We start from the raw sequence: 26,124 nt of genomic DNA, 5'->3' as shown, positions 1-26,124 counted from the left end.
TTTTTTTTTGGGATAACCAGGATTCCAATATGGAGTACCATTGTAACACTTCCTTGCTACGATGGCAACTGGCTAAATCTAGCCAAAACGTAAATGGGCCATCATGGGACTTAATGAAGGGTAAAATTCGGCTTTTGACGCAGATGGATTTTGCAGGACTGTGCATAATTATTTTTCTTTAACTTCCTGCATGGTGAATATTTTTTAAACCCCTGGATGGTGAATATTTTTTAAACCATGTTAGTTTCAAACTGTGAAAAAATAGACCGAAAAGAACGGTTTAGGGGAAGTGGGGGTAACACGCCCATAGGGGTTAAAACGCGCCACCCCTGAATAAGGTTAAATATCCCCATTGTGATTATTTTAAATAGTCTATACGATGAATCAATGAAAAATATTGCCATTGGATACATATATTTCATGATTTTTCTCTAGTTACACATGAAAACCTCGAAAAAATGATTTTTGCGTGTTTTGATGCAATTCTAGCTCGGTGAAATTTAGTCTTTCTATCGCTGTTATTCATTGGTAAATTGAAAATTGAGCCATGAGCCATGCTGCTTACTCGTGTTCTATATGTTCCACACGAAATCGTCGTCAAAATTGGTCTTAAAACGATTTGATGGGCCTTCAAACTTCTGAGGTCGGTGTGGGGCAGTACGCCCATGCTCATTTCGTATGACCGAAACAGCTGAAACATTCGGTTAATTGCCTTAATGTAGGCAATTAAAATGAAAATCAGTACGATAAACACATGCGCGTTTTAACCCATCCACTGGCGCATCTCACCCCGCATGGTTTCAAAATCAATATTTTTCGGGTGCTTTTAAAATCAAATTTCTGTGCAATAAAATGTACAATTAGATATCTGTCATCGGTAGTCATCGCAGATATGCTGTTCTTTAGTATGCGCTGATGAAAACTGGCTGAAATGGTGGTTTTCATTGATAAAATGGCATTTTCCTTAACGTGGGCGTCCTACCCCAGTTCCCCTACTAATTACATATAAAACGTTGTGAATAACTTGCATATCCGACCACTTGGAACGCCGCTATATTTAAAATGAAGTGCCCCATTTCTAAATGATCTAGCCCATGGTTTCCCAAACTGTGGGTCCCGACCCCCAGGGGGGTCGCGAGCGGATTGTTGGTGGGTCGCGTAGAACAAATATTAATTGCAGCACGAAAGCAACCTTTTGATCATTTTTTTTCAGAAACATAATTTCAAGTTCGAACCGCATTTTATTTTAAACATCCATCACCACGCTATTTTAGAAAACATTTATACCTAAAAGCTGTTCCTGAAGTAAAATAAAAACGCTAACATTTTGACAAACAATATGTTCGTGTTCGTCATTTTTTGCATTTGTGCATGTAAGGTAACGTGAATATTTTTTATGGGGAAGAAGTCGAAACAGATGACATTCTGATTCAATTAATGCTTAATACTACATACTTGGTAAAATGCATTTTTTCATAGGTGGGTCGCGAGACATATAGAACTTTGCTAGGTGGTTCGCATACCAAAAAGTTTGGGAAGCTCTGATCTAGCCTTTAGTGTTGACCAACTGTTTTCAAGTACAGGGTGTTCAATAAGTTCGAATACACTTTGAAAAAATGTTAAAAATTTAGTTCAAATTATTTCTTATCCCAGTTGCATTTCATTGGAAGTATTGTTTATAAGGAACGTTTGTACCATTTCTTTTGGAATGACCTCTATTTTGTACTTCTTCACGAGCTTTAAACGTTCGGCAAACGGCATTTCGTTCCAGATTTTGAAAATTACGTCTTGAACTAGTCCAAGTTACTGACCTTGTATTCGTACAGATTTAACATAATAAAGGACCAAACAAATTAGTTAAGAGGGTTCAAATCCGGGAAGCTAGGAGGTCGCAATGTGTTGTCCAAAAAGTCGATGAAATTGTCCCCATATTAGGCTGGAATCGCAATTTCCGTCTATAAAGGGCTAACGTCCTATTGGAACACGTAGGGCTCATCTCCGTCTTAGCACCGGGCCACTGGGGGCATCAATCGTCCCCAAAACCTCAGTTTTGTAGTACACCGCAATGATTTTGACATTCAAAAACGGCTATTTATGATGCCCCATACCATTTTCAACGCGCGTAATAAACAAACAACATTGGGCTTACAAACACAATGATTAAACATTTGTATTCGAACTTATTGAACACCCTGTACATTTCGGATTCACAGCACAAAGGTAATCCTTCTGGAAGTTCAAAGTAGTTCGTTCGGAAGCACAAAACGATTCAGCCCGGAAGCGCAAGGGAACTCCGCTCGGAAATCTGAAAGAATTCCGTTGGAAATATCAAAGTGATGCCTTTCGAAAGTCCGAAAGATCTCCGTTCGTAAGCCCATCCGTTTCGAAGCCCAATTTTCCTAAGAAAGATTTCAAAAGGCATCCTTTTGGGCTACGGAAAGGAATTTTTGTGGGCTTTTGAGTGGAATTAAAGATACTCCGCTCGGAAGACTGAAAGGATTCCGATCGATACTCCAGAAGGATTTTTTTTTTCGAAAGCCCAAAAGATCATAGCCCAAAAATAAGCCCGTTCCGAAGCTTAATTTTTCTAAGAAGGATTCCAAAAGACATGGTTTTTGGGCTTCGGAACAACATTATTTTCTGCATCCGATTGGAATTCTTCAGGGCTTCTGAACGGAATATTTCGGGCTTACAAACGGCATTATTTTGGGCCTTCAACCGGATTTTTTCGGGCTTCTGGACGGAACAATTATAACTTCCAAACGGAGTTTTTGGGCTTTGGAACAACTTTTTTTTTATTTTTAAATGGAAATTATCTAGGTTTCCGAACAGATTTCTTTGGACTTTCGGGCGAAGCCCTTTAGTCTTCTTCAGAATTCCTTTTAAGCTTCCGAACAGAATCTTTTTGGACTTCCGAACGGAGCCTTTTGGGCTTCTAAGCGGAATCCTTTTGGGACTCCAGTCGGAATTCTTTAGGGCTTCTGAACGAAATTATTTGAGCTTCCGATTGGAATCCTTCTGAGCTTTCGAACGGAATCCTTTTAGATTTTAGGGCGGACGCTGTCGGACTTCTGAGTAGAATTCATTTGTGCTTCCGAGCAGAATCCTTCTAAGATTATATACGAAATCCTTTTGTACGTCTGACCGAAATAATTCTGAGCTTCTGATTGGAATCCTTTTAAGTTTTCGAACGGAATGCTTTTGAGCGTCCGAGCTAGTCTTCAAGGTGAAGATTTAGTGTTGAACAATTGTTTTTAAGTACATTTGGGTTACACAGCACAAAGAGGAATCCTTTCGGAATTCTAGAAATTTTTTATTAGGGAGCCCAATCATGCGCTGCCTTGAAACTCAGAAGGTTTCCGTTTCCGTTCCGGCATCCGAACGAAAAATTTTAGGGCTTCTGATCGCAATATTTCGAGCAGGGTTGTAAATTTTCGGCAGCACTGGATGAAGGTGATGTTTTTTTATATCATGTTTTTATTTTCTTCCTGCTTTGAAATCAACCTCACATTCCCGGAGAGGCAGAAAAGTAAACAACAGAACTCACATCACCCACTGCGCCGCGAAGATGAAATTTACCACAGCAAAATGTACACATTCACCCAGCAAATTGAAAAAATTCACCACGCGTTTAAATGGGCCCGCCACAGTCATACGGTAAGGCGCGAACTGAGCAGCCTGTCAGAGCGACTTGTGAGTGGCTGAATGGGAAATTGAACTGTCGGTGTTGGAAATGATTTTTCGGCTGCACCCAGTCGCACTCACCACGGCGGCGATGAAGGCGACTGCAGATTATACTGAGATCCATGTTTTTCACTGCATTGACTGTGAAATATTTCTACCCTGATTTCGAGCTTCCGAACCGAATTATTTAAACTTTCGAACGGAATCCTGTTGGGCTTCCAAACGGAATAATTTTGCGCCTTTCACCGGATTTTTCCGGGCTTCGGAACGTAACACTTAGGACTTCCAAACGGTGTTCTTTTGGGCTTTTGAACATTTTTTTGGCTTTTAAACGAAATTATTCCGAGCAGAATTCTTTGACAATTCTAATGCAATCTTCTCGCGCTTCCGAATGTAATTATTTTGGGCTTTCGAAAGCAATCCTTTTGGGCCTTCAAAAGGAATATATTTTGACTTTTGGGCGAAGCCTTTTGGTCTTCTGCAGAATTTCTTTTAAGTTTCCCAACAATATCTTCTGAGCGGAATCCATTCGGGACTCCTGACAGAATTCTTAAGGGCTTCTTAGCGAAGCTTCCGGACGGAATTCTTTTGGACTTCCTACGCGGATGCTGTTGGGCTTCTTAGTAGAATCCATTTTGGACTTTCGAGCAGAATCCTTCTAGGGTTATGAACGAAATCCTTTTAAGTTTTCGAACAGAATCATTTTGGACAACCAAGCGAAGTCTTTTGGTCTTCTGAACACTGGTCTTCTGAAAAGGACTCCACTCAGAAAGATCTCCATTCGTGAGCCCGAGTACTTTATGGAAGCCCAAGAAGAATTCCGTAGAGTATCCTTTTGAGATTCCAAACGGAATCATTTTGAGTTTCCGATGAATCCTTTTGGACTTCCGAGCGTTGCCTTTTGAGCATCCAATCGAAATCCTTCTGGGCCTCCAACCGGATTTTTTGGGCTTCTGAACGGAACAAAGGTAATTCTATAAGATTTTAAACGATTTTTTTTATTTTGAACTTAATTATTCTGGGTTTCCGAACGGAATCCTTCTGGTCTTCCGATCGGATTACTTTAGTGTTTCCTTTTGGGCTTCTGAACCAAATATTTTTGGGATTCCGAACAGAAAACTTTGGACTCCCGAGCGGACCCTTGTGAGCCTCTGAGTGGAAATCTTTTGGGGCTCTGAACAAAATTATTTCACTCTTAGTTCCGAACGAAATCCGTTTGGGCTTTCAACATCCTTTTGGATTTTCGGGCGGGCGCTTTCGAGCCACTGGGATGAATCCATTCGGGCTTCCGAGCAGAATCCTTTGGAAAATCCAAACGGAATCCAACGGAACTGTTTTCGGATTCCAAGCGGAATCCTGTTGGGCGTTCGAACGGAATCATTTTGGTCTTTTCTGGCTTCTGTGGAATCCTTTTGGGGTTCTGAACGAAATTATTTTAGTCTTTTGGCTTCCGAGCGGAATTGCTTCCGAATAGAATTATTTTTAGTTTCCGATCGGAATTCTGTTGGTCTTTTGAACGGAATCCTTTGAGATTTTCGGGCGGAGCTTTTTTGTCTTCTGCGGAATTCTTTTGGGCTTCTGATCAGAATATTTTAAGGTTTCCGAACGAAATCTTTTTGGGCTTTTCAAATCTTTTTTCATGTTGCAAGAATGCCGGACAGCAACCCTGCAAAGATGGTGCTCGCTTCCGATCCAGCAGGTACGAGACGGCGTGGAGCGCAGCGAGCAAGATGGGCAGACCAGGTGCAGAACGACTTGGCGAGCGTGGGGCGTATCCGAGGATGGAGAGATGCGGCATCGAACCGTGTATTGTGGCGTCAAATTGTTGATTCAGTGTTATCTGTTTAGATGTTAACTAAATAAATGAAATGAAATCCTTTTGGAATTGCTGGCGGACGTTTTTGGGCTTTTGAGCAGAATCCATTCGGGCTTCCAAACAGAATCCTTTTGGACTTCCGAGCGAACCCTTTGGGGTTTTTCAACGGACTTGCTTTTGGCTTCCGAGCGGAATTGCTTCCGAATAGAATTATTTTGAGCTTCTGATCGGAATTCTGTTAGTCTTTTGAACGGAATCCTTTTGGATTTTCGGGTGGAGCTTTTTTGGCTTCTGAGGAATTATTTTGGGCTTCTTATCAGAATATTTTTGGGTTTCCAAATTTTTGGTTTCCAAATTATTTGGGCTTTCGTTTTGGCTTTTAGGACGGACGCTTTTGTGCTTTTGAGTAGAATCCATTTGGGCTTTCGAGCATAATCCTTTGGGAAATCTAAACGGAATCCTTTTGAACTTCCGAGCGAAGCTTTTTGGGCTTTTTAACAGAATTCTTCTGGTCCTCCAATCAGAATTATTTTGTGATTTCGTACGGAATTATTTTAGACTTTCGGGCGGAGCCTTTTGGGCTTCCGAACATATTCCTGTTAGAATTCCGAGCGAAGCCTATTGGGCTTCTAAGCTGAATCTATCTGGGCTTCACAATGGAAACTTTTTTTTTTTTTTGTCTTTTATGGAGACTTTCAGTTCTAGGCTGTCTCGTCTCCACAATGGAATCCTTTCGGAAGTCCAAAAGGACTCCACTCCGAAAGATCTCCATTCATGCCCAAAAGAAGTGCTTTCTGAAAGTCCAAATTTTCTAAGAAGAGAACGGCATTCTTTTGGGCTTCCGGGCTTTCGAAATGAATCTCTCCGGCCTTCTGAACGGAGTCTCTTTTGGCTTCAGAGTGGAGCTTCTTGGGCTTCTGATTGACTTTTTTTTTTGGTTTTTCGACAGAATCTTTTCGGGATTCCGATTGGAATCCATTAGGACTTCCAAACAGAATCATTTTTGGCTTCTATTGAAATCCTTGTGCTTACGAATCCTTTCGGGCTTCTGAATGAGATTATATTAAACTTCGGGTCAGCATCCTCTGGGTCCTACGGATTGAATACTTCAGCTTTCGGAAGCTTTTTCTGCTTTCAAGTAGATCATTTTTGGCTTCCTATCGGAATCTTTATAGGGTTCCTTTCTGAAGGCCAAAAGGACTCCGCTCGGAAGTCTTAATGGATTTCGTTGGAAAGTGCGAAAGGATTTTTTTCGGTAGTCCAAAAGATCTTCTTCCGTAAACCTAAACGAAGTTCGTTCCGACAGCTCTAAGGTTTCCTAGTGGCATCCCTTTGGGTTTTCGAACTGAATCCTTTTGGGCCTCCAAACGGAATTCTTCCGGGCTTCTGAACGGAATACGTTGGGCTTCTCAACTAAATTCTTTTGAGCATTCGTTCAAAATTCAAAAGGAATCGTTTGGGGCCTTCAAACGGGATCCTTTTTGGTTTCCTAACGGAATTATTTTAGGCCTACGAATGGGACTATTTTGCGCATCGAACCAGAATTATTTCGTGCTTTCGATTGGAATGCTTTTGGGCTTCTGAACGGAATTGTTTTTAACCTCCGAGCGGAGCCTTTTGGGCTTGCGAATGAAATCATTTCGAGTTTCTGAATGGAATATTTTTGGGCCTCCGAACGTAACGGAATGCTTTTGAGATTCTGAACGGAATCCTCAAATGATTCCTTTCATAATCACATAAAAAGCTCGTACAATAGCCCAAAAAAAAAAATCTTTCGGATGCCTAAAAGATCACCGTTTGTGAGCTCTCTCTTTCTTTCCGAAAGCCCAATTCTTCTAAGAAGAATACTGAATGGCATTTTTTTGGGCTTCCGAACGGAATCCATTTGGACTTCCGAGCCTTTTTGGGCTGCTAGCGGATTTTTTTTGGGATACTGAACGGAATCCTTGAGGACTTCCGAACGGAATTATTTTTAGGTTCTGAACGGAATCCTTCTGGGCTTCAGAATGGAATTATTTTGTTCTCCCGTAAGCCTTCTAGAGTTCCGTTCCGATTTAGCTTGGTACGATTTAGTACAAAAAATGTCTTTCGGAAGCTCAAAAAATATCTCCGTTCGTAAGCTCAAAAGATGTACGTTCCGAAAGCCCAATTTTTCTATGTAGGATTTGAACGACATCATTTTGGGCTTCCGAACGGCATCTTTTTGGGATTTCAAACAGAATTCTTTTAGACTTCTGAACGAAATTATTTTGAGCTTCCGAACGGAATTGTTTTGCGCTTCTGGACAGATTCCTTCTGGGTCTGGCTCTGATTCCTTTTGGCCTTCTGTATGGAATTCTTCTGAATTTCAGACAGAGCCTTTTGGGCTTCTGAAAGGAATCCTTCTGGGTTTTCGGACGGATTTCTTTTGAACTTCCGAGTGGAGCCTTTTTAGGCTTCTGAATGGAATTGTTGTGCGCTTCCGAACCGAATCCTTTTGGGTTTCGAACGGAATCATATTTGGCCTCTGAACGGAATTCTTCTGGACTTCAGAATGGAATTATTTTAGGCTTCCAAAATGATTCCGAACGGCATAATTTTGGTCTTCCGAATGGAATCCTTTTTGGCTTTCGAATGGAATCCTTTTGGCAGGGATTGAACTTATCATTTCAGTGTGTTGAATGACGGATTTCATTTAAGGGCATATTCATGTCTTTATAGTGTGAACGTTGTTTCACTTAATATACTAAATGATAATAACACTTATTTTCATTTAGTATATTAAGTGAAACTAGCGTTTCGCGTTGTAAGTATTAGACGTAAAGGAATGTACCCTTAGACAAAATTGTAGAGGAGAAATAGCGCAAGAAGTCCGTCATACAACACTTTTCAGAATTCCGCCTCTGGAATGAGTTATTGGCTGAATACTAAATGATAATGAAATGATAAGCTCAATCCCTGCCTTTTGGGCTTCTACACGGAATCCTTTTGGACCTCCGAGCGGAGCTTTTTTTTTCTACGAATTGAATTCTTTTCAGCTTCCGAAAGGAGGAATCTTTTTGGGCTTTCAAGTAGATCCTTTTTGGCTTCTTTATAAGGTTCCTTTCTGAAGACCTAAAGGACTTCACTCGGAAGTCTGAAAGGATTGCGTTCGAAAGTGCGAAAGGATTTTTTTCCGGTAGCCTAAAAGATCTTCGTTCGTAAGCCTAAAAGAAGTCCGTTCCGGAAGCTCTGTTTTTCTAAGGACTCTTAGCGGCATCTGTTTGGGCTTTCGAACTGAATCCTTTTGGGCCTCCAAGCGGAATTCTTCCGGGCTTCTGAACGGAATACTTTTGGCTTCCCAACTAAATTCTTTAGAGCTTTCGTACAAAATTCATTGAACATTCGAACGGAATCGTTTGGGGCCTTCAAACGGGATCCTTTTTGGCTTCCAAACGGAATTCTTTTAGGCCTCCGAATGGGATTATTTTGCGCATTTGATCAGAATTCTTTCGTGCTTTCGATTGGAATTCTTTTGGGCTTCTGAACGGAATTGTTTTGGACTTCCGAGCGGAGCCTTTTGGGCTTCCGAATGAAATCATTTCGAGTTTCTGGATGGAATCTTTTTGGGCTTCCGAACATAACCTTCCGGACGGAATGCTTTTGAGATTCTGAACGGAATCATCAAATGATTCCTTTCAAAATCACATAAAAAGTTCATACGAAAGCCCACAAAAAATTCTTTCGGATGCCCCAAAGATCAGAGGAGAACTTTCCGAACTTTCTAAGAAGAATACTGAATGGCATCTTTTTGGGCTTCCATATGGAATCCTTTTGGACTTGCGAGCCTTTTTGGGCTGCTGAGCGGATTTTTTTTGGGAATCCGAATGGAAGCCTTGAGGACTGCTGAACGGAATCCTTCTGGGCTTCAGAATGGAATTATTTTGTTCTTCCGTAAGCCTCCTAAAGCTCCTGTCCTATTTAGCTTGGAAGTGCAAACAAATTTCTTTCGGAAGCTCAAAAGAAGTACGTTCCGAAAGCCCGATTTTTCTATGTCATTTTCGACATCCTTTTGGGCTTCCGAACGGCATATTTTTGGGATTTCAAACAGAATTCTTTTAGACTTCTGAATGAAATTATTTTGAGCTTCCGAACGCAATTGTTTTGCGCTTCTGGGCGGATTCCTTTTGGGTTTTCGCTCCAATTCCAGACAGAGCCTTTTAAGCTTCAAGAAAGGAATCCTTCTGGGTTTCCGAACGGATTTCTTTTAAACTTACGAGTGGAGCCTTTTTAGGCTTCTGAATGGAATTGTTGTGCGCTTCCGAACCGAATCCTTTTGAATTTCGAACGGAATCATATTTGGCCTCTGAACGGAATTCATCTGGACTTCAGAATGGAATTATTTTAATTCTTTTGGGATTCCTAGCGGAATCCTTGAGGACTTCAAAACGGAATTATTTTTGGGTTCTGAACGGAACCCTTCTGAGCTTTAGAATGGAATTATTTTGTTCTTCCGTAATCCTCCTAGAGTTCCGGTCCGAAATCCAAATGGATTTAGCTCAGAAGTATAAAAGGATTTTTTTTTCGGAAGTCCAACAAATATCTCCGTTCGTAAGCTCAAAAGAAGTACGTTCCGAAAGTCCAATTTTTCTATGTAGGATTTTGAACGACATCCTTTTGGGCTTCCGAACGGGATCTTTTTGGGATTTCAAACGGAAATCTTTTGGGCTTCTGAACGAAATTCTTTTGGGCTTTTGGACGGATTCCTTTTGGGTTTTCGCTCGGATTCCTTTTGGCCTTTTGCACGGAATTCTTTTGAATTTCCGACGGAGCCTTTTGGGCTCTGAAAGGAATCCTTCTGGGTTTCCGAACGGATTTCTTTTGAACTTACGAGTGGAGCCTTTTTAGGCTTCTGAATGAAATTCTTGTGCGCTTCCGAACCGAATCGTTTTGGGATTTGGAACGGAATGCTTCGGGGCTTCAGAACGGAATCATATTTTGCCTCTGAACGGAAATCGTCTGGACTTAAGAATGGAACTATTTTCGGCTTCTGAAAAAAGATTTCGAACGGCATCATTTTGGTCTTCCGAATGGAATCCGTTTTGGCTTCTACACGGACTTCTTTTGGACTTCCGAGCGGAGCCTTTTGGGCTTTTGAACGGAATCTCTTAGAGCTCCGGAACGGAATCATTTTTGGCTTCCATACATAATCCTGGGTTCCTTTCTGAACCCCAGAAAGATTTTATGTAGAAGCAAGAGCCAGATAGGGCAAGTCGTAGCTCAGGTTTTTTTTAAACTTAACTAGCGGAAAATACCCTGCTTTGCCCGGGTGTTGCAAATGTCACAATGAACTTATTTGCAGCACCGCACTCTAGATCAATGTCCGTGCGTTTGTTTTGTTTTCCTCGACAACTGACCCAAAATTGTATTCTAATGATTTTTTACTTTTCATTTTTTTTCATTTTTTTTACAAACCTTGCGGATCCCAAAACGAATCGATTAGGGAAAAAATCTTGTAAATCGGTCAACCCGTTCGCGAGTTAAATCGTCAGGAAGGAAAACTCAACCCATTTTTATTATATAGAAGATTTTTGCATTTTTTTTTATTACAATTTCTTTTTATTAACTTAACCGATGCTCAGGTGTCCTATTCCGATTTACTCTGAAAGTTCTGTAGTAAAGGCTGGTCGATTATAGGGGACTGAAATGATGGCTAATTCCATAAAGAATTATAAATTTTCCATAAAAAATAGAAAATTGCCAATCAAGAAATAAGCAACAAATAAATGTAAAATTTATATAAATATTGCAAAATTTCCATAAACAAAAAAAAATCTACGAAACAAAATTTTATTAGCACTTTTATTTGCTTTCAATTGCAATTATAAAAGGAGAATTTTCCATGAAGAAATCAAAATTTTCCATTAAAAAAATAGAAAATTTCCATAAATAAATCAATATTAGCAATAAATAATTATAAAATTTTCCACAAAATAAATATTGTTTTCATAAAAAAATTAAAACTTTTCACAAAAAGCAATCAAGAGCAGTAAAAAAATAGGAAAAATAAATAGAAAAAAACATATTCTAGGGGAGTTTTTATTTTACTCCTTCGTTTGTTCATCATTCATTAAATAAGGCGTCCTATGTTTTTGTTTTCATTCCGATTAATTCATGGCAATTTCTTAATTTTTTTTGTAGGAGTTTTATTTTCGTTTTAGTCTATTTGGTTTTGCGAAAACGCAAAATTGATACTCTACAAAGAGAACTTCTTTTATGGCGAGTCCTCCAAAATAGAGTTATTTACATAGAACCACTTAAATCGCATACCGTAAGTATCCTCAAGTATATCAATTACTGTTCGCTTTCTCAAAGTCACAACTGCCTTATTGTTAGGCTTCTAAAATATCCGCGGAATAAAGTATATGCCGGTCCAAACCTGTCACCATCAATAAAGGCATTTAATTACAACAGGTCAACATCGTGACCATTTGGATTTGAACCGTACCGAATGGTCCTATTTATAGTAGGTATTTGCATGTTCTTGGCCACTGTCGGCAAAGAGCCTGCCCACGATAAAAGGAGGTGACCACGCGCTGACCACGAACAACCGGTGGCGATGACTGTTGAGGAAGACGAACAAATTAGAAACCCAAGAAGAAAAGCAGTAAAGGACTTCGCTTTCAGCAAGGCTGTTTACAAATTTTCTCGTGTCTACATAACGTGTCCATGGAAAACGAACGTAATGGTCCCTTTTTTCATAGCGATATTTTCAAATGCTAATTTTGAAACTTCCTCGTGAAAGGATAATTTTCGAAATCGATTGAACATGAGAGTGAACGTTGAAACAAATAGCTGGAGGCGGGATTGTACCTAACTGATAGCATCTCGACTATTTTGGTTCTCTGGTTTGGATGGAAAAATGTTTCCATTGGTTTCGAACATGAAGTTTAGGGGATGGTAGGAAACTTGTTAGATTTGTTGATGCTAGGAATAGATTTGCTCCATAACAGTTCCATTTGTATTCAAATTAGACCAATCAAACACAGCTGGCAGCGAATTGAGGGCAATAAGTGGTTGTATGCTTAAATAAAAATAGGATTCTATACGAATTATAATCAGGATGAAACGAATTTGGTGTATGCCAACTATTTAGAATGGCCATTCTGATTTGAATTTGCTTTCGCGCAAATTTTTCTCATTCTTATGCGAGGTATGTTATTATTGCATCAGCATATGATTCAATGTTTGTTAAGAAACATTTTTAACTCGAATTCAATCTTCAGTAATTTTACTCAGTAGTTTTTATTAAATACTTAGTGCACGATAGCGGCAAAAAGGTGATTTTTCGATACATTTTTCAGATTGCGTTAAGAAAACTCAAGTAAGTTTAGGGAATTTTGCATCAATTACGTAAGACCCTATATGAAGGAAGAAAAAACAACCTAAAACCTATACAAGTTCTTTACGTAATAACGTTTGGTATTGTCCCTATCCTTTCTAAAAATTACTTCGGGTGTTCGGCAGCACAAATATCTACAAAAAAGAACCAATCAACAACGGAAAACTCTTTTTCGTTGCCGTTGCAGCATGCATTAAATATGATGTTCAGTTGTGTTAATCAACTATTCATCGAGATGTGCCATCAAAAACGCGATGTGAAGGCAAGGCTTGCCATTTTTTAATTGTGTCGTGCTCGTTCTTAGAAGTACTTGATTGTACGTTCAGTAAAATGATTTCAGTCTATTGAAGTAAAGTTATAGAAATAAAAGCTGTTGGATTTTCGTACATACTAAAACGTAACTGTTTAGGCGTACGCAATGGAACCTTTTTAAATGTGACCGTAAAACGCATTTGTTGTAAATTCTTAGAAATCTTTTCGCATGCCGTTTAAGGTTTTGCGAAACGTTTCCAACACGACAATAAAACCATTTCCATAAAGCAACACCATTTATCAATTTCCGCCTCTGGAGCTGCACCCATCCATCGTCCTACTGACGGACTGTAAGAAGCAATAGCAAGACATACCTAGTTTATTCAGTTGATGCTAAAGGCACATCGGTGGAAATGGCACAGCAGAAAACGCTTCCTGCACGGACCGATCCCTTTTTGGTGGGCACCCCTGCAGGTTAATGGATGTTTCTGTCGCAGATCTATGATTGTTTGTGTAAAGCAAAAGTTTAATAAAATGAAGCGAATGCGAAAGCAGCATTTAGTTAATCTAATTGCCATTTCCGTTCCTGTCGCTGCTGGATGCGATGAAAACATGTTTTCGGTTTAAAAAATCTTTATGGGATCTGCAAAAATGTTGTACCTTGCCTTAAGGGAAATCTTTTGAGAAGTATCATTCTCAACTTTCTTTGTGGCTGACCAGTAATAGATTAGCTCTTACCCTTCAAGGGATTCGAATATATGGTCACCGAAAAGAAAAAGTTGTGAACTCATTAGGTAGAATGAATTTCACTGATTCATTGCGTAAGGTCAACTTATCAAAGGACTATTTATGGAGCGCGATGTCAAGGCCGAGTAATGTCTCGAATTAGAAGGCTACTGGATCAATTCCAACCAACTCTTCGTAACTGGAATAGGTCTATTCCTATATAAGTTGAAACTATCGAATTCTGCTGACAACACCGCCAATGGCTTACATGATTGACACCCTCGTTTTTCAAATACCACACACCACGTTTAGTGGAAGAAAAGGAATCGCGTGTCCGAAAGTAAGTTTTCTATTATGCATGATTTGTTTACGCGTTTTATCGGTGGCACGAGTTGTTGGCTCCAGCTCATTCATAGTTTATCGCACAGTACTAGCATCTATGAGTATGCGACATTTTTTTCTTTGTTCCATGAACGAACGTATTTTTCTATACTAAACATGTGAACTTTTAAGGTCGATATTAAAATGGTCATTTTCAGACATATTATAATGATTTTGCAAAACTATAAATTAGAAGACAGCTTTTATTTCTTGGTAGCATAATAATAATTCATTCGCATCGTACACACTTATTTTTTTTTACTGGGATCTCAGCAAAATGTTGAACTTTTACCGAGAATCGCACAGCCGTGCCCCAGCAAACATGGTTTTTGCCGAGATTTCTGTCAAAATTGCTGATAATCAGCAAATAATTTGCCGAAAATCAGCTAACAAACGCTATTTTTGCCGGAATATCAGTTATTTATTTTGCTGGCGCACGGCTGTGCGGATTTTTGCCGAGCTGCAGAAATAAAAACTGAGTGTGTATGGGTGCTATCATTTTTACGAAATCACATTAGGCTCTATGGACTTCCCAGTGTGCAACAACTGCAAGGTCGCACCCAAAATCAATCAATGCCAGTTTGACCTAGGTTCACAGTTCCACGTGTGAAGGCGTTTCCAGACACCCCAGCTGTGCCAGCTGATAGCCACGGGTCGTTGTTGTGATTGCTTATCACCTTCGTGGTAGGTTCTAATTGTGAAAATGTCAGAGTTGAGGTAAATATGTACGTAGACCAGTATGCCAGTATGGAAACTACGGCCAGTGTAAGAATAATGCGGAGCAGTCGACGGACGACGGGTGATAATTTACGACGAACCCACAAAACTGTAGCGGACTAGCATTACCGACAGTAGCACATTTTGCCCGAGTACACAATTGAGTGGCGGCATTTTGCCATATTTCACACTCCATAAAGTTTCCGCGTTGCGCTTCGGTACGCTGGTGTACATGTCTGCTGTTCGGCAAGAAGGGATGTGCAGGTGGTTGCCTAGAACCAGCAACCTGTGGTGAAAAGTCATGCCAGATGATGAAGGTTGTCGGGGCCCAACGAAGGTGATAAAGAAAACGATAGACAAAGGAGTGTTGATGATTTTAAAATGTCATTTTCACATCGTACGAGGATTTTTCAGAAATCTACGAAAATTTAACGCAACACCGTTGGCATGGAATTTAAAAACAAAAGTTAACATCAAAGGCATTAAACGTTGATTAACGTTAACAATATTTGTTTTTATTTTATTTTATTTATTATAGTGTCCTACTACAAAACAGTAAGGCATCATAGAACAAACTGCAAGTTTTAAAGTAGGCTCTTTGTGAATCAACAATCGTTGAACGGCACTCCCGTTTATCCAAGGCGAAAGAAAGAGACAGCAAAGCATGCGATGCTGCTCTGTCTTATGGGCGTTGTCATGGAAGGACCACATTCCACGGCAAATATACCTATATGTTATGTAGTTTTAAGTCTTTGGAATAAGGCAAATAAGGCACAGGAGTGGTAGTCTCATCGTTCTGAAAAACGCGCTTACTCGGAATAAGTTGACAGAGAAGATGACTCTTCTTTTCATAACACACGTTTTTACTGGTCATAAGACGAGTTCGTACAATCCCATTTAATTCCACCACTTAATTGTACCTTGACTGATACGTATTTCTACCTCAACAGTAAGGTAGTCTTCAGTGTCTCGTACTTGACTCGACTAAGTTAAGTGGTAAAATTAAATGGGATTGTACAAACTCGTCTTATGACAAGTGAAGACATTCCACTAAAAAGCTCAAAATAATTTCCTTAACACGTTTTTATGTGAGCAGTATGGAGCCAAGTAGAACAAATTTCGTAACACTTGTAACGTTTGTTATGTATACTAAATGGAACTATCACTTTTTGTTAAAGAAAAACATTCCCATTATTTCGTAAGGAAAAGTGACATTTGTCTCATCTAGAGCAGCTGTCATTTTTTGAAAAAATCGACGATCCATTGTTCAAAGCACGCGTTCTCCTAGAGTCCACTGGATTTATCAGAACGAGTTTGGATAATGAACAAACATACGCCATGTCAAAATTGGAACAGCATGTTTGCTGTGAAATGGGTTGTTCCAATCAAGCACAAGGCTTTTTAACCCTTCAGGCCCACGGGGTCATATATGGCCTCAACAGAAAAATGGATGTATAAAATCGCACAATGGTTAAAAGGCAACACTGTTTTCATAAAACTGCTAGAAAAAAATTCCTCTGTCAGGGAAAAATATCAGACATTGGTGATCAAGGCTTTACGGCACCCCAGAAAGTCATGAACACGGTGTAGTTATGAAAAACAAAATATATTTTATATTTTAATATATTTTCAACGGATTGTACTGTTTAAAGTGAGACTTTTTTTTTCAAACATATCCGTAGAGTTACAGTGATATAGGTACAATGAATTATTTTTAATCCTCCTTGTATGTCTTAGGGCATCCAAACTCTCAGGTACTTAGGATCTACAGATGCTTAGAAGCTTTTTTTTGGTACTCAAAGCTTCGATATGCATTCAATGATATTCATTACATCTCCTGAAAGGTTTACAGACATCGTAAGATCGTTTTGTGATATTCTGCGTTATCCAAACTGTCATTGAGTTGTGAATTTGGGATCTACAGTTTCAAGAAAATCATTTTTCAGTAATCAATGCCTGCCCTCAAAGACCATGCTGAGGATGGCTGGGTGCATAAAAGTATCATCGTATTAGCCTCATGATATACGAATGCAGAAATGGTAACTTGGCTTAGAAACCTCGCAGTTAATAACTGTGGAAGTGCTAAAAGAACACTAAGCTGCGAAGGCGGCAATGTTCCAGTGGGGGATGTAATGCCAATGAAGAAGAAGATGCTTAAATATGCATTCAATTATTTTCATTACTCCCCCCAGTAGCACACATGTTTCAAGTCAGTTTCCGTAACTTATATGTGAATAAAATTGGTCACAATCAAGTCGCTGTAACCAGAGTTGATAGAAATGTGCTACTTGAGCCTCCTCGAAGGTCAACGGATACCGTAATATAGTTTTGAGATATTCTGGGTTTGGAACTGTCCTTGAGATCGGGACTTGAGACTATAGCTGCAAAAAAATCTTGTTTCTGTACTCACAGCTTCAATATGCATTTAATTATATCCATTACACCACGTGCGAAATCAACAGATACCGTGAGATAGTTTCGGAATATTCTGGATCATCAAAACTGTTCTTGAGTTCTAGACTTAATCTAAAGCTGCAGTCTTTTTTTTCGTGCTCAAAGCTTCAATATGCATTCACTTACATACATTTTACCTCCTGGGAGGTCAGCAGATATCGTAAGATGGTTTCGGGATATTCTGGGTCATCCAAACTGTCCTTGAGTCCGTGACTTGAGATCTACGGCTGCAGAAAAATCTTTTTTCAGTACTCAAAGCTTCAATATGCATTCAATTATAACCATTACACCTTCTAGGAATTCAACATATATCGCAAGATAGTCTCGAGTTATTCTAGGTCATCCAAACTGTCCTTGAGCACGGGATTTGAGTTCTACAGCATGACTGTATTTCGCCTTTTTACCTAGGAAATCTACTGTGAGTTATATCGCAAGTTCTGAGCTTACTTAGTTCTGTCTTACCATTTCTCCTGGTCTTCTGAAATATGTTATGAACAGCTTCTAGTGACGAAAAAGCTAGTGTCATGGCTGTAGATCGCAAGTTCTGAACTCAAGATCGGTTTTTAAGACCCAAGATATCCTAAAACCAGCTGACCATGTCGTTTGATCTTCTGCAATATGTTATGGACATGGTTGAATACATATCCAAGCTTTTAACGGTGAAAAAAGCTAGTGTCGTGACTGTAGATCACAAGTTCTGAGCTCAAGAACGGATTGGATGACCCAGGATATCCCAAAACCATCTGACCACGTTTTTTTATCTTCACGAATATGTTGTTATGGATATAGTTGAATACCTATTCAAACTTGGAGTGACGAAAAAAACCTCCAGTGTCGATGGCTGTTGATCGCAAGTTCTGACTCCAGGACTGTTTGGATAATCTAGCACATCCCAAAAAATATTTCTCAACTTGTTTTGTTATTTCCATTATTAATCACGTTATCCAATCCTGAAAGGGATTTTCTAAATGGCGCACTTCTGTATCCAGTAAGTAATTATTGCGAAAGTAGATGATTTTTCGAATACACGAGTTGTCTTGGAATATGTCGACCTAATAGACGACTTTTTCTTCCATGCCATCGGATGTGTTGATTCGAAATGCGAAATAGTTTCCCACAGAATGCTGAACAATCCTTCTATATGTTTAACACTTCTGACATTTGGATTGTCTCCCATTTGAAGTAGTGTCATATTCGGAGGAGTGGCCTTTTCGGGGTGATGACATTTGGAGTTGTATCTCATTCGATAGCATTTGAGGTAGTATCATAGAGTCAAAATGTCGGGCATTGAATGAATAATAATAATTTCCACAAATAAAGTCTGCTTCAGTCATAAACTCGAATAGCTAAAATCAGGTGTTGTCGGGATCGATTAGAGGTAAAATGCGATTCAGTAAAAACAAATTCATTTTGACCAAACTTTATTGTCCTTCCGTAAACAACAAAATCAATTAATTACTGCAATGGCGTTTAACTGGACTTAAACCCTTCCTTCAGTATGTAGTGTCATCTACGCAGCATTCCGAGTCGTTTTTTCAGCTTTTTCTAACTCCCAATAGTTTTTGATGGGACTGATTTGCAGGCATTGTGGTGGTAACACTTTCGTCTGTAGTGACAGCTTTCGAAATCTGAGCTAGATCGTCAGTTTCCGGGCAAATGCTAAGGACATCGCCATTAGCTTTTGACAGATACATCTTTTGTCCGCAAATCCATGTTGACTTAGGTTTCGTCAGCCATGAGAAGGCGTCCTCTGCAATTCGGCCGGCAAAACCCGGTCACACAACTTTCCGGCGCGTATTCTGACTGTTAGAGTCGACTCCTTCATCCTATTCGGTTACTTAAACACACGGAATAAAAATAACTCGCAGACTCCAATTAACATGTTTTAAAATTTAAATTAAAAAAAAAATAGACACGTGATAATGCTACAACACAAACAAATTGCTTTTTGGTTTAGTTTGAAGCATGTATTTCCTATTAAAACTTTTCAAAACTTCATCGGCTTCGTTTTTGCAATGGTCCAGCTTTCTATAAGGGTCACGAATCAATAGTCCGAGTGGAATAAACAACATGATCGGAATACCTTTGAATGTACTCCTAAAACTATGTTGGATTTATGCGTATTAAAGAGAAAGAAATAAAAAGAAATTGATTTTTCGAAAAGAATAATACTCTTTTGCTTCATAGAAGGTGCTTAGTACTGTGACTAGAATTTGAGAAATATTTTATCTCATTCTGTGATTTGGCACACCTTGAGGAATATCAAGCCATTTGACCAATTGTCTTTTTGCCGAATGTCGTTTGTTTGGATAGTAAAAATATCTTGGACTGAATGTTACATACATTCTTTCTTTTCTTTTTTAGTTTCGTTTATAATTTCCTATATCCATTTCTCCTTTTCTAACTTCTCTATTATTTTTTCATATTTCTATTTATTATTTTTTTCTTCAATATATCTTTTTGTTCCGACTTTCTTATCTTATTTTTATTTTTCTGTCTTTTTATATCTTTTATGTTCTTTATTCCTTCTTTCGTCATTTTTTATTTTCTCCCTTATTTTCTTCATTTTCTTATTCATATTCTTCCTTCAATGTATTTTCTTCATAAACCTTCATTCTTTTCATTTTTTTCTCATCTCTTGTTTTACTTCTTCCTTTTTTTAACTCCTTCCGATTTCTTCTGTCTTCCTTCAATCATATTCTGTCTTCTTTATCTCTTCTTCTTCTACTTCTTTTTATTTTCTCTTCTTTATACTTCTTTCTTCTTTTTACTTCTTTATTCTTTCTACTTATTCTTTCTTCTTCCTTTCTTTTTTCTCCCTTTCTTCCTTCGAGTTTCTTCCTTTGGAACCAACTTTTATCCCATTAGAAACCACTGCGTCCACAAAAGTTCAATTAGTAGACGCAGTGGTTTCTCGCCTCAACAAAAAAAAACTTTTATCCCTGAGGGTTCCTGCTGCCTCAGTAGGCAGCTAGCCTACATCCCGAGATGTTCATCTAGATCCAACGGCCCCGGGTCCCAAGTCTTCGACCAGATATTCTTTAATTCTTCTTCTTCTCATTGGCATTACATCCCCCACTTGGAAATTGCCCCCTCGCAGCTTAGTGTTCATTTAGCACTTTCACAGTTATTAACTGCGAGGTTTTTAAACCAAGTTGCTATTTTTGCATTCGTATATCATGAGGGTAACATGATGATACTTTTATAGACAGGGAAGTCGAGAAAATTTCCAACCCGAAAATTGTCTTGACCGGACCGGGAATCGAACCCAGCCACCTTCAGCATGTTCTTGCTTTGTAGCTACGCATTTTACTGCACGGCTAAGGTAGGCCCCAATATTCTGTAATAGTCGAGAATAAACGAGTATGGTAAGGGGCCAACGGATGAGTTAAGCAGCGATTTGATGAGACGGTATCCTTAGGCCGTTAGATCGAAGGCCATTATGCCTAAGGTCATTCGGCCGGATGAGAAGTGGGAAATGAGGAGTGAGAAGTCAGTTCTTCCTTCTTTCATGTTTCTCCTTCTTTTTTCTTATATCTTTCATCCTTCTTCCTTCGTCCATCTAACTTTTTTCTTTCATTTCTCTTCCTTCCTCCATCCTGCCTTTTTAGTCATTTTCCAAAATTCATTCTTCTTCCTTCTTCTTCTTCCTTCATGATGAATTTTTCCTTCTTCCTACTTCTTTGTTTTTTTGTTTCTTCATTCTTCTTTTTAACTTCTTTTCTGTTTCATCCTTCTTCCTTCTTTAATCTTCTTTCTTCCATTTTCCTTTTTCTTTATTCCTTCTTCCTTTTTTCCTTTTTTTCGTTTTCTTTCTTTCTTCTTCGTTCTTCCTTCATCCATCTTTTGTCTTTCTACTTCCTCCTTCTTTCTTCCTTCTTCTTTCTTCCTTCTTTCTTTCGTCTTCCTTTTTTTCGTCTTCCTTTGTCCTTCCCTTTTTCTTCTTTCTTCTCATTTCTCAATTCTCACTTCTCACTTTTCACTTCTCATTTCAGACATGCACTTCTCGCTTCTAACTTTTCAATTCTCATTTCGCAATTGTCACTTCTCATTCTACACTTCTCATTTCCCACTTCTCACTCTTCATTTCTCACTCCTCATTTCTTACTTCTCGCTTCTCACTTCACATTTCTCACTTCTCACCGATTCATTTCTCACTTCTCATTAGTCATTCAGCTAAAATGGCCATTCGATCATGGCGAATGTTCTCGATACGGTCACCACATGGTCTCATCGTTGCCCAACAATGGCGCGAACTTCGAATGCAGGCATTGTCTTCACCGTCGAAGGAGAAGGGAGGTCGTCTCACATTATAGTATGGTGAAGTCTGCATCCAGAAATTCCCCAAGCAATCACCTACTGGTCTGTTGGTCATTATCTACGGACCGGCACCAACTGCCTTAACATCTACTCAGAATCTGCCACTCATTTTCTTTTTTGTTATCGGTTTTTGATAGGCTTCGCATAGATGCAAATTCAGGATGTTGCTCTCCTTTGACTGCTTTAGCAACTTGCTCTGGTTTAACCACATCGCATTTGAACTAGTCGTTTAGGACAATAGCATCAATCGTCTAGACGCATGCTGTGAAGTGTGGGTTCGCTTGCCACCATAGTAAGGTGAAAGCTTTTCGAAACTCGATTTTTTTCTTCACTTTTCCCCTGGGTGTTTGAAAATTCCGTTCACTAGGTGTTGGATGATTCTGTCTTTTTTTCGTTTTCTTTTTATTTCTTCCTCGAATTGTTCCCTCTTCTTGATCTTTTTTTATGTTTTTATCCGTTTTTTCAACATTTTGTTTCTTCTTCATTCCTCTTTTTTCATCCACAATTTTCCTTCTTATTGTTTTTTTTTCTTTTTTTTAATCTATGGTTTTCTTCTTTTTTTATTCCTTATTTTTCCTTTCATCTTCTGCTTTTCTTTTTCATCTTTATTCAATTTTTTTCAGTGCCAAACGTCTTCGACCTGATCATTAATCCTGTTAAATACTCGAACAAGGTATACCTCATTAGGCAAAACAGACGCCAGACATAAATACGTTAGACATACTTTGCCTAAAACAACAGCCCAGGACATAAAAAAGGGGAAAATATGCCTAACGTACTTGTGTCTAAAATCGCCACCCACCAAAAATATGCAAACTGCCCATGATTTTAAAGTTGCCGTTAAGGACAAGGACAAACATCGTATACATATTTAAAGGTTCGTTGTCTGTCCACAAGGTCTTTCTATTTAAGTTGGCGTCTTTCGAAAAGTTGGAGATATTGATTAAAAAAGATATTTTGAATTTAAAAATATTTAGTAAATTGTCTTTAACTGCCATAAGACGAGTTAGTGCTATTTCATCTTATTCCACCACTACGGGGGCTACTTTGAATTTTTAATTTTATGAGAAAATTAAACTAAATAAATACAAAATTTGAAACAGAAAGTTGCCATCCAACTACCAACAATACACCTGAATGGTGATAATGGAAATTTGATAGTAATTTACGTTATAATTCTTGTTTCAAAATGTCCAAAGTAGCCCCCGATTTGTCAAAAGAAGCCCCGCACGACGGTATGCAAGAGGTGAGGTGTGTGCCGGCGAAGGATGAACCTAAATCTACGGCGAATCAAGTGTCCAGAATGTAACTAAAGCTGGAAGAGTACGATAGGCAGGGTATGTTGCAAGAATGCTACACAGGAACTCTGCGAAGATGGTGTCCCTAATAGCACAGTTCACATCGATTTAGTTGCAGCAACTCCAATGTGACTTGATTTGGTCGCATATGAGTCACAGTGACTGATATGTAACAAGTGTGCTACTCGGGGTTCGCTTCCGACCCGACAAATAAAAGAAAGCGTGGAGTGCAGCGAGCTAGATGAGCGGACCAAGTACAAAGCGATTGGACGAGTGTGGGTTCAGTGTTATCTGTTTAGATGTAAGCTAAAAAATGAATGAGGAATAGTCTTATTGCAAGTGCAATGATGAAGGTTCTACCATTTGATATGATCATGTATTATCCACACAAAAATATACATTATACGCACTGCAACGACTAGTATAACTGTCCCATATTTGCTTGTTCGCCTTCTTTATGGAACAATTATACTTTTATGGACAGCGTAGATACTGTCTCAGCTTCTCTTGAGGTTTAGTTGTTATAATTATAGAAACGTTAGCTAATCTCTATCACGAGCTAATAATCCAATATTGATTCCCGGTTATGTTCATAACATCGACACACGTCGACCATGACCTCCATCAATTGATTACCACTCAAGTTTCCCCCGAGGATTATGTTTCATATTTCTCGTACATGCAGCGCGTGACCAGGGCAGGGGTGGCACAATCGAACAAAGATCAATCGCTTTTTAGTCCAACCAATATGTCACCCAAGGGAGTAAGATTCCGGACACAGCCATCCAGCGTGTGCTGGGAGGTCAATCCATCTTCGCTACGAACAATATACATTTTTTTCTATACTTCCATAGTCACGCAACAGACCACGGTGCCACCAACAGACTGACACTTGAGGAACCCCGCGTAAAAGCTCGATAAAAGCCAGCGAATTGTCCGAGCAAACACGATGGATGACGAGGTTAATTTTACATTTCACGTATTTCACTATCCTTGGGCCATGCAACGGCAACAACCGTGCGAAAAGGGTGACCCATTAGTTTATTGGTGTGATGGGGTGCGTCCAGCATAAAGCTTTCCGGGGACCACACCCGAGGGAATGTGCCGTGTAGTTAGATATTGTCATTCAACCATAAATCATGGGAAGTGGGGACGGTCATCATCGCTATATTTTGCTCCATCATTGTAGCAATAATTTATTGATCCGCTCCCATTCGTGGTGATACCATCAATCTACTGTTTAACACTGTCATTGTTCCGTAGCGTCCAGTCCAGCCAATCTAATGCGTTGAAACCATAACATTGGACCATTAACTAATATTGCTATGCAATGTAGCGTTCTCGATTCCATCCCGTTGATTCATGAGCATGTCCTGTCCTTTCAGATAGCAGATTCAATCTTATAATGAAATTGTCCTATTTTTTTCTAATCCTACAGATTTTGATTCCCGGTACTTTTGGAATTGGACGGACTTCCAGTCGTACCTGGAGTTTATGCTGGTGGTGTGGATTGTAGGAGCATTCATTACCTACCTGATGTTACCCGTGACCTGGTTCATGGAATCCGTGGGCTTCCTCGCCGTCTTCACCGAAGCAATGTTGGGTGAGTATGTCGTGCCGAATACAGAGGAAGAAACATTCAAACAATAATCGTTAATATTGTGTTTTAGGTGCACCACAATTTCTTAGAAATTATAAGAATAAGTCCACGCACGGGATGAGTATCTGCATGGTGATCATGTGGACCGCCGGTGATATGTTCAAGACTGGTTATTTTATTTTAAGGAATGCACCAACGCAGTTCTGGATTTGTGGCACGCTGCAGGTGAGTTGTGTAGGGATATGAAGGGTAACATTTTCAGAAGGGCCAGGTGTATGATTGCAGCATAGCCCATAGTAAGATAATGAGTGTCTAAATATGCGTTGAAAGCACAATTTTTTGCTTATGATTGCAACAAGTTGCATTTGATTCCATCTCAGCACAGCGTAGGGGCATAGCGTGGGGCAACGAAATCTGTCCATTTAAGCACTTCAATGCCTGCAATCTATTTTTTAATTTTGTTTGTATATTCCTAAAAATTTTAGGAGTCCTAATTTTACTTAATTTTATTTAAAACTAGTAGAAATTGTTTTTACAGTTATATCAGGAGTAATTCAAATTGTGTGTGGAGAATGATTTTGATCCTTGGATATGCATTTATTCAAAATATCGTTTCCGATTAATTTTTCTAACAGTTTAGTTCTATTCAATATAGATTAGAAGAACAAGTAGACCGTGTTCGAATTGAATGATTTGGCGATAGTACACGATTACTGAAACTAAATATTTACTCAATTAGGTCGGTTTTGCTACAAATATCACTTCTAGAAAGTCGCAAGCAGGAGCCTTTTTTGGAAAGAAATTCTAAGAAATTTATCGTGAATTCTTTAATAAATTCAAATTGAAATTCCGGAACTTCGTTAAACACGAGTGGTAGCGGAATATGGTCGGGGTTCTGCCAAACCGCACCAAGCGGCTTTTTAACTGACTTGTGATATTTTGTTCGTCAAGGAAAAATGGAAATCATTTCTGTTCGATTCATACGTACATTTGTTCTAGGATATCCTCAGTTATGGGATTCTGGGATGTTCGATAAGATTTGTTACATTACAAATTAAGAATAATTGTTGATATGATGATTGCAAAAGCAATGAATCCTATAAAAATCTTTTAATATAAATATAAATACCGTGCTGTGCCCTTATTCCGTTCACCTAAGACAATGCGCTATGTATAAAAGCTCTAAAAAATAGCCGTTTAGTCTTTCGAAGCTGCAATTTCGCTACATAGTGTCATATACAATTGAAAATAAAATTTGTTGGGATGCAATCATAGACTTAGGCTCCACTAGTGAAAACAAAATTGAACAATTATGTGGTCCTAATTCCAATCATCTGAAATGGCATTGTTCCTAATTCCGTTCATTCGTGTTCCCAATTCCAATCACCCGAAAACATTTGATTTCTTGGAGATGCTAATACCAGGCATAATTTTTCTCACACATCCATCTTTTTATTTATTATAATATTGCAAAAAAAATCTTAAATGTGATTTCCTTCCAAATTTAAAATACAAT

General features: G+C 39.0%; 1 protein-coding gene across 8 annotated transcripts in view; it reads left to right on the top strand.

The window, feature by feature from the left end:
* Window positions 1-26,124, top strand: part of LOC134212851 (solute carrier family 66 member 2) — a 119,468-nt gene that overhangs the window by 69,937 nt on the left and 23,407 nt on the right. For all 8 annotated transcript variants that reach the window (XM_062691088.1, XM_062691087.1, XM_062691086.1 and 5 more), the window contains 2 exons: window positions 24,447-24,611; window positions 24,679-24,833. In XM_062691088.1, coding sequence (XP_062547072.1) covers window positions 24,447-24,611; window positions 24,679-24,833 — 320 coding nt within the window. The remainder of the gene's footprint in view (window positions 1-24,446; window positions 24,612-24,678; window positions 24,834-26,124) is intronic.

This window comes from Armigeres subalbatus, chromosome 2 (genome assembly GCF_024139115.2).
Source record: "Armigeres subalbatus isolate Guangzhou_Male chromosome 2, GZ_Asu_2, whole genome shotgun sequence".
NCBI lineage: Eukaryota > Metazoa > Arthropoda > Insecta > Diptera > Culicidae > Armigeres > Armigeres subalbatus.
Note: the sequence above shows the minus strand (reverse complement) of the source record. Positions and strands in the feature narration are given on the sequence as shown.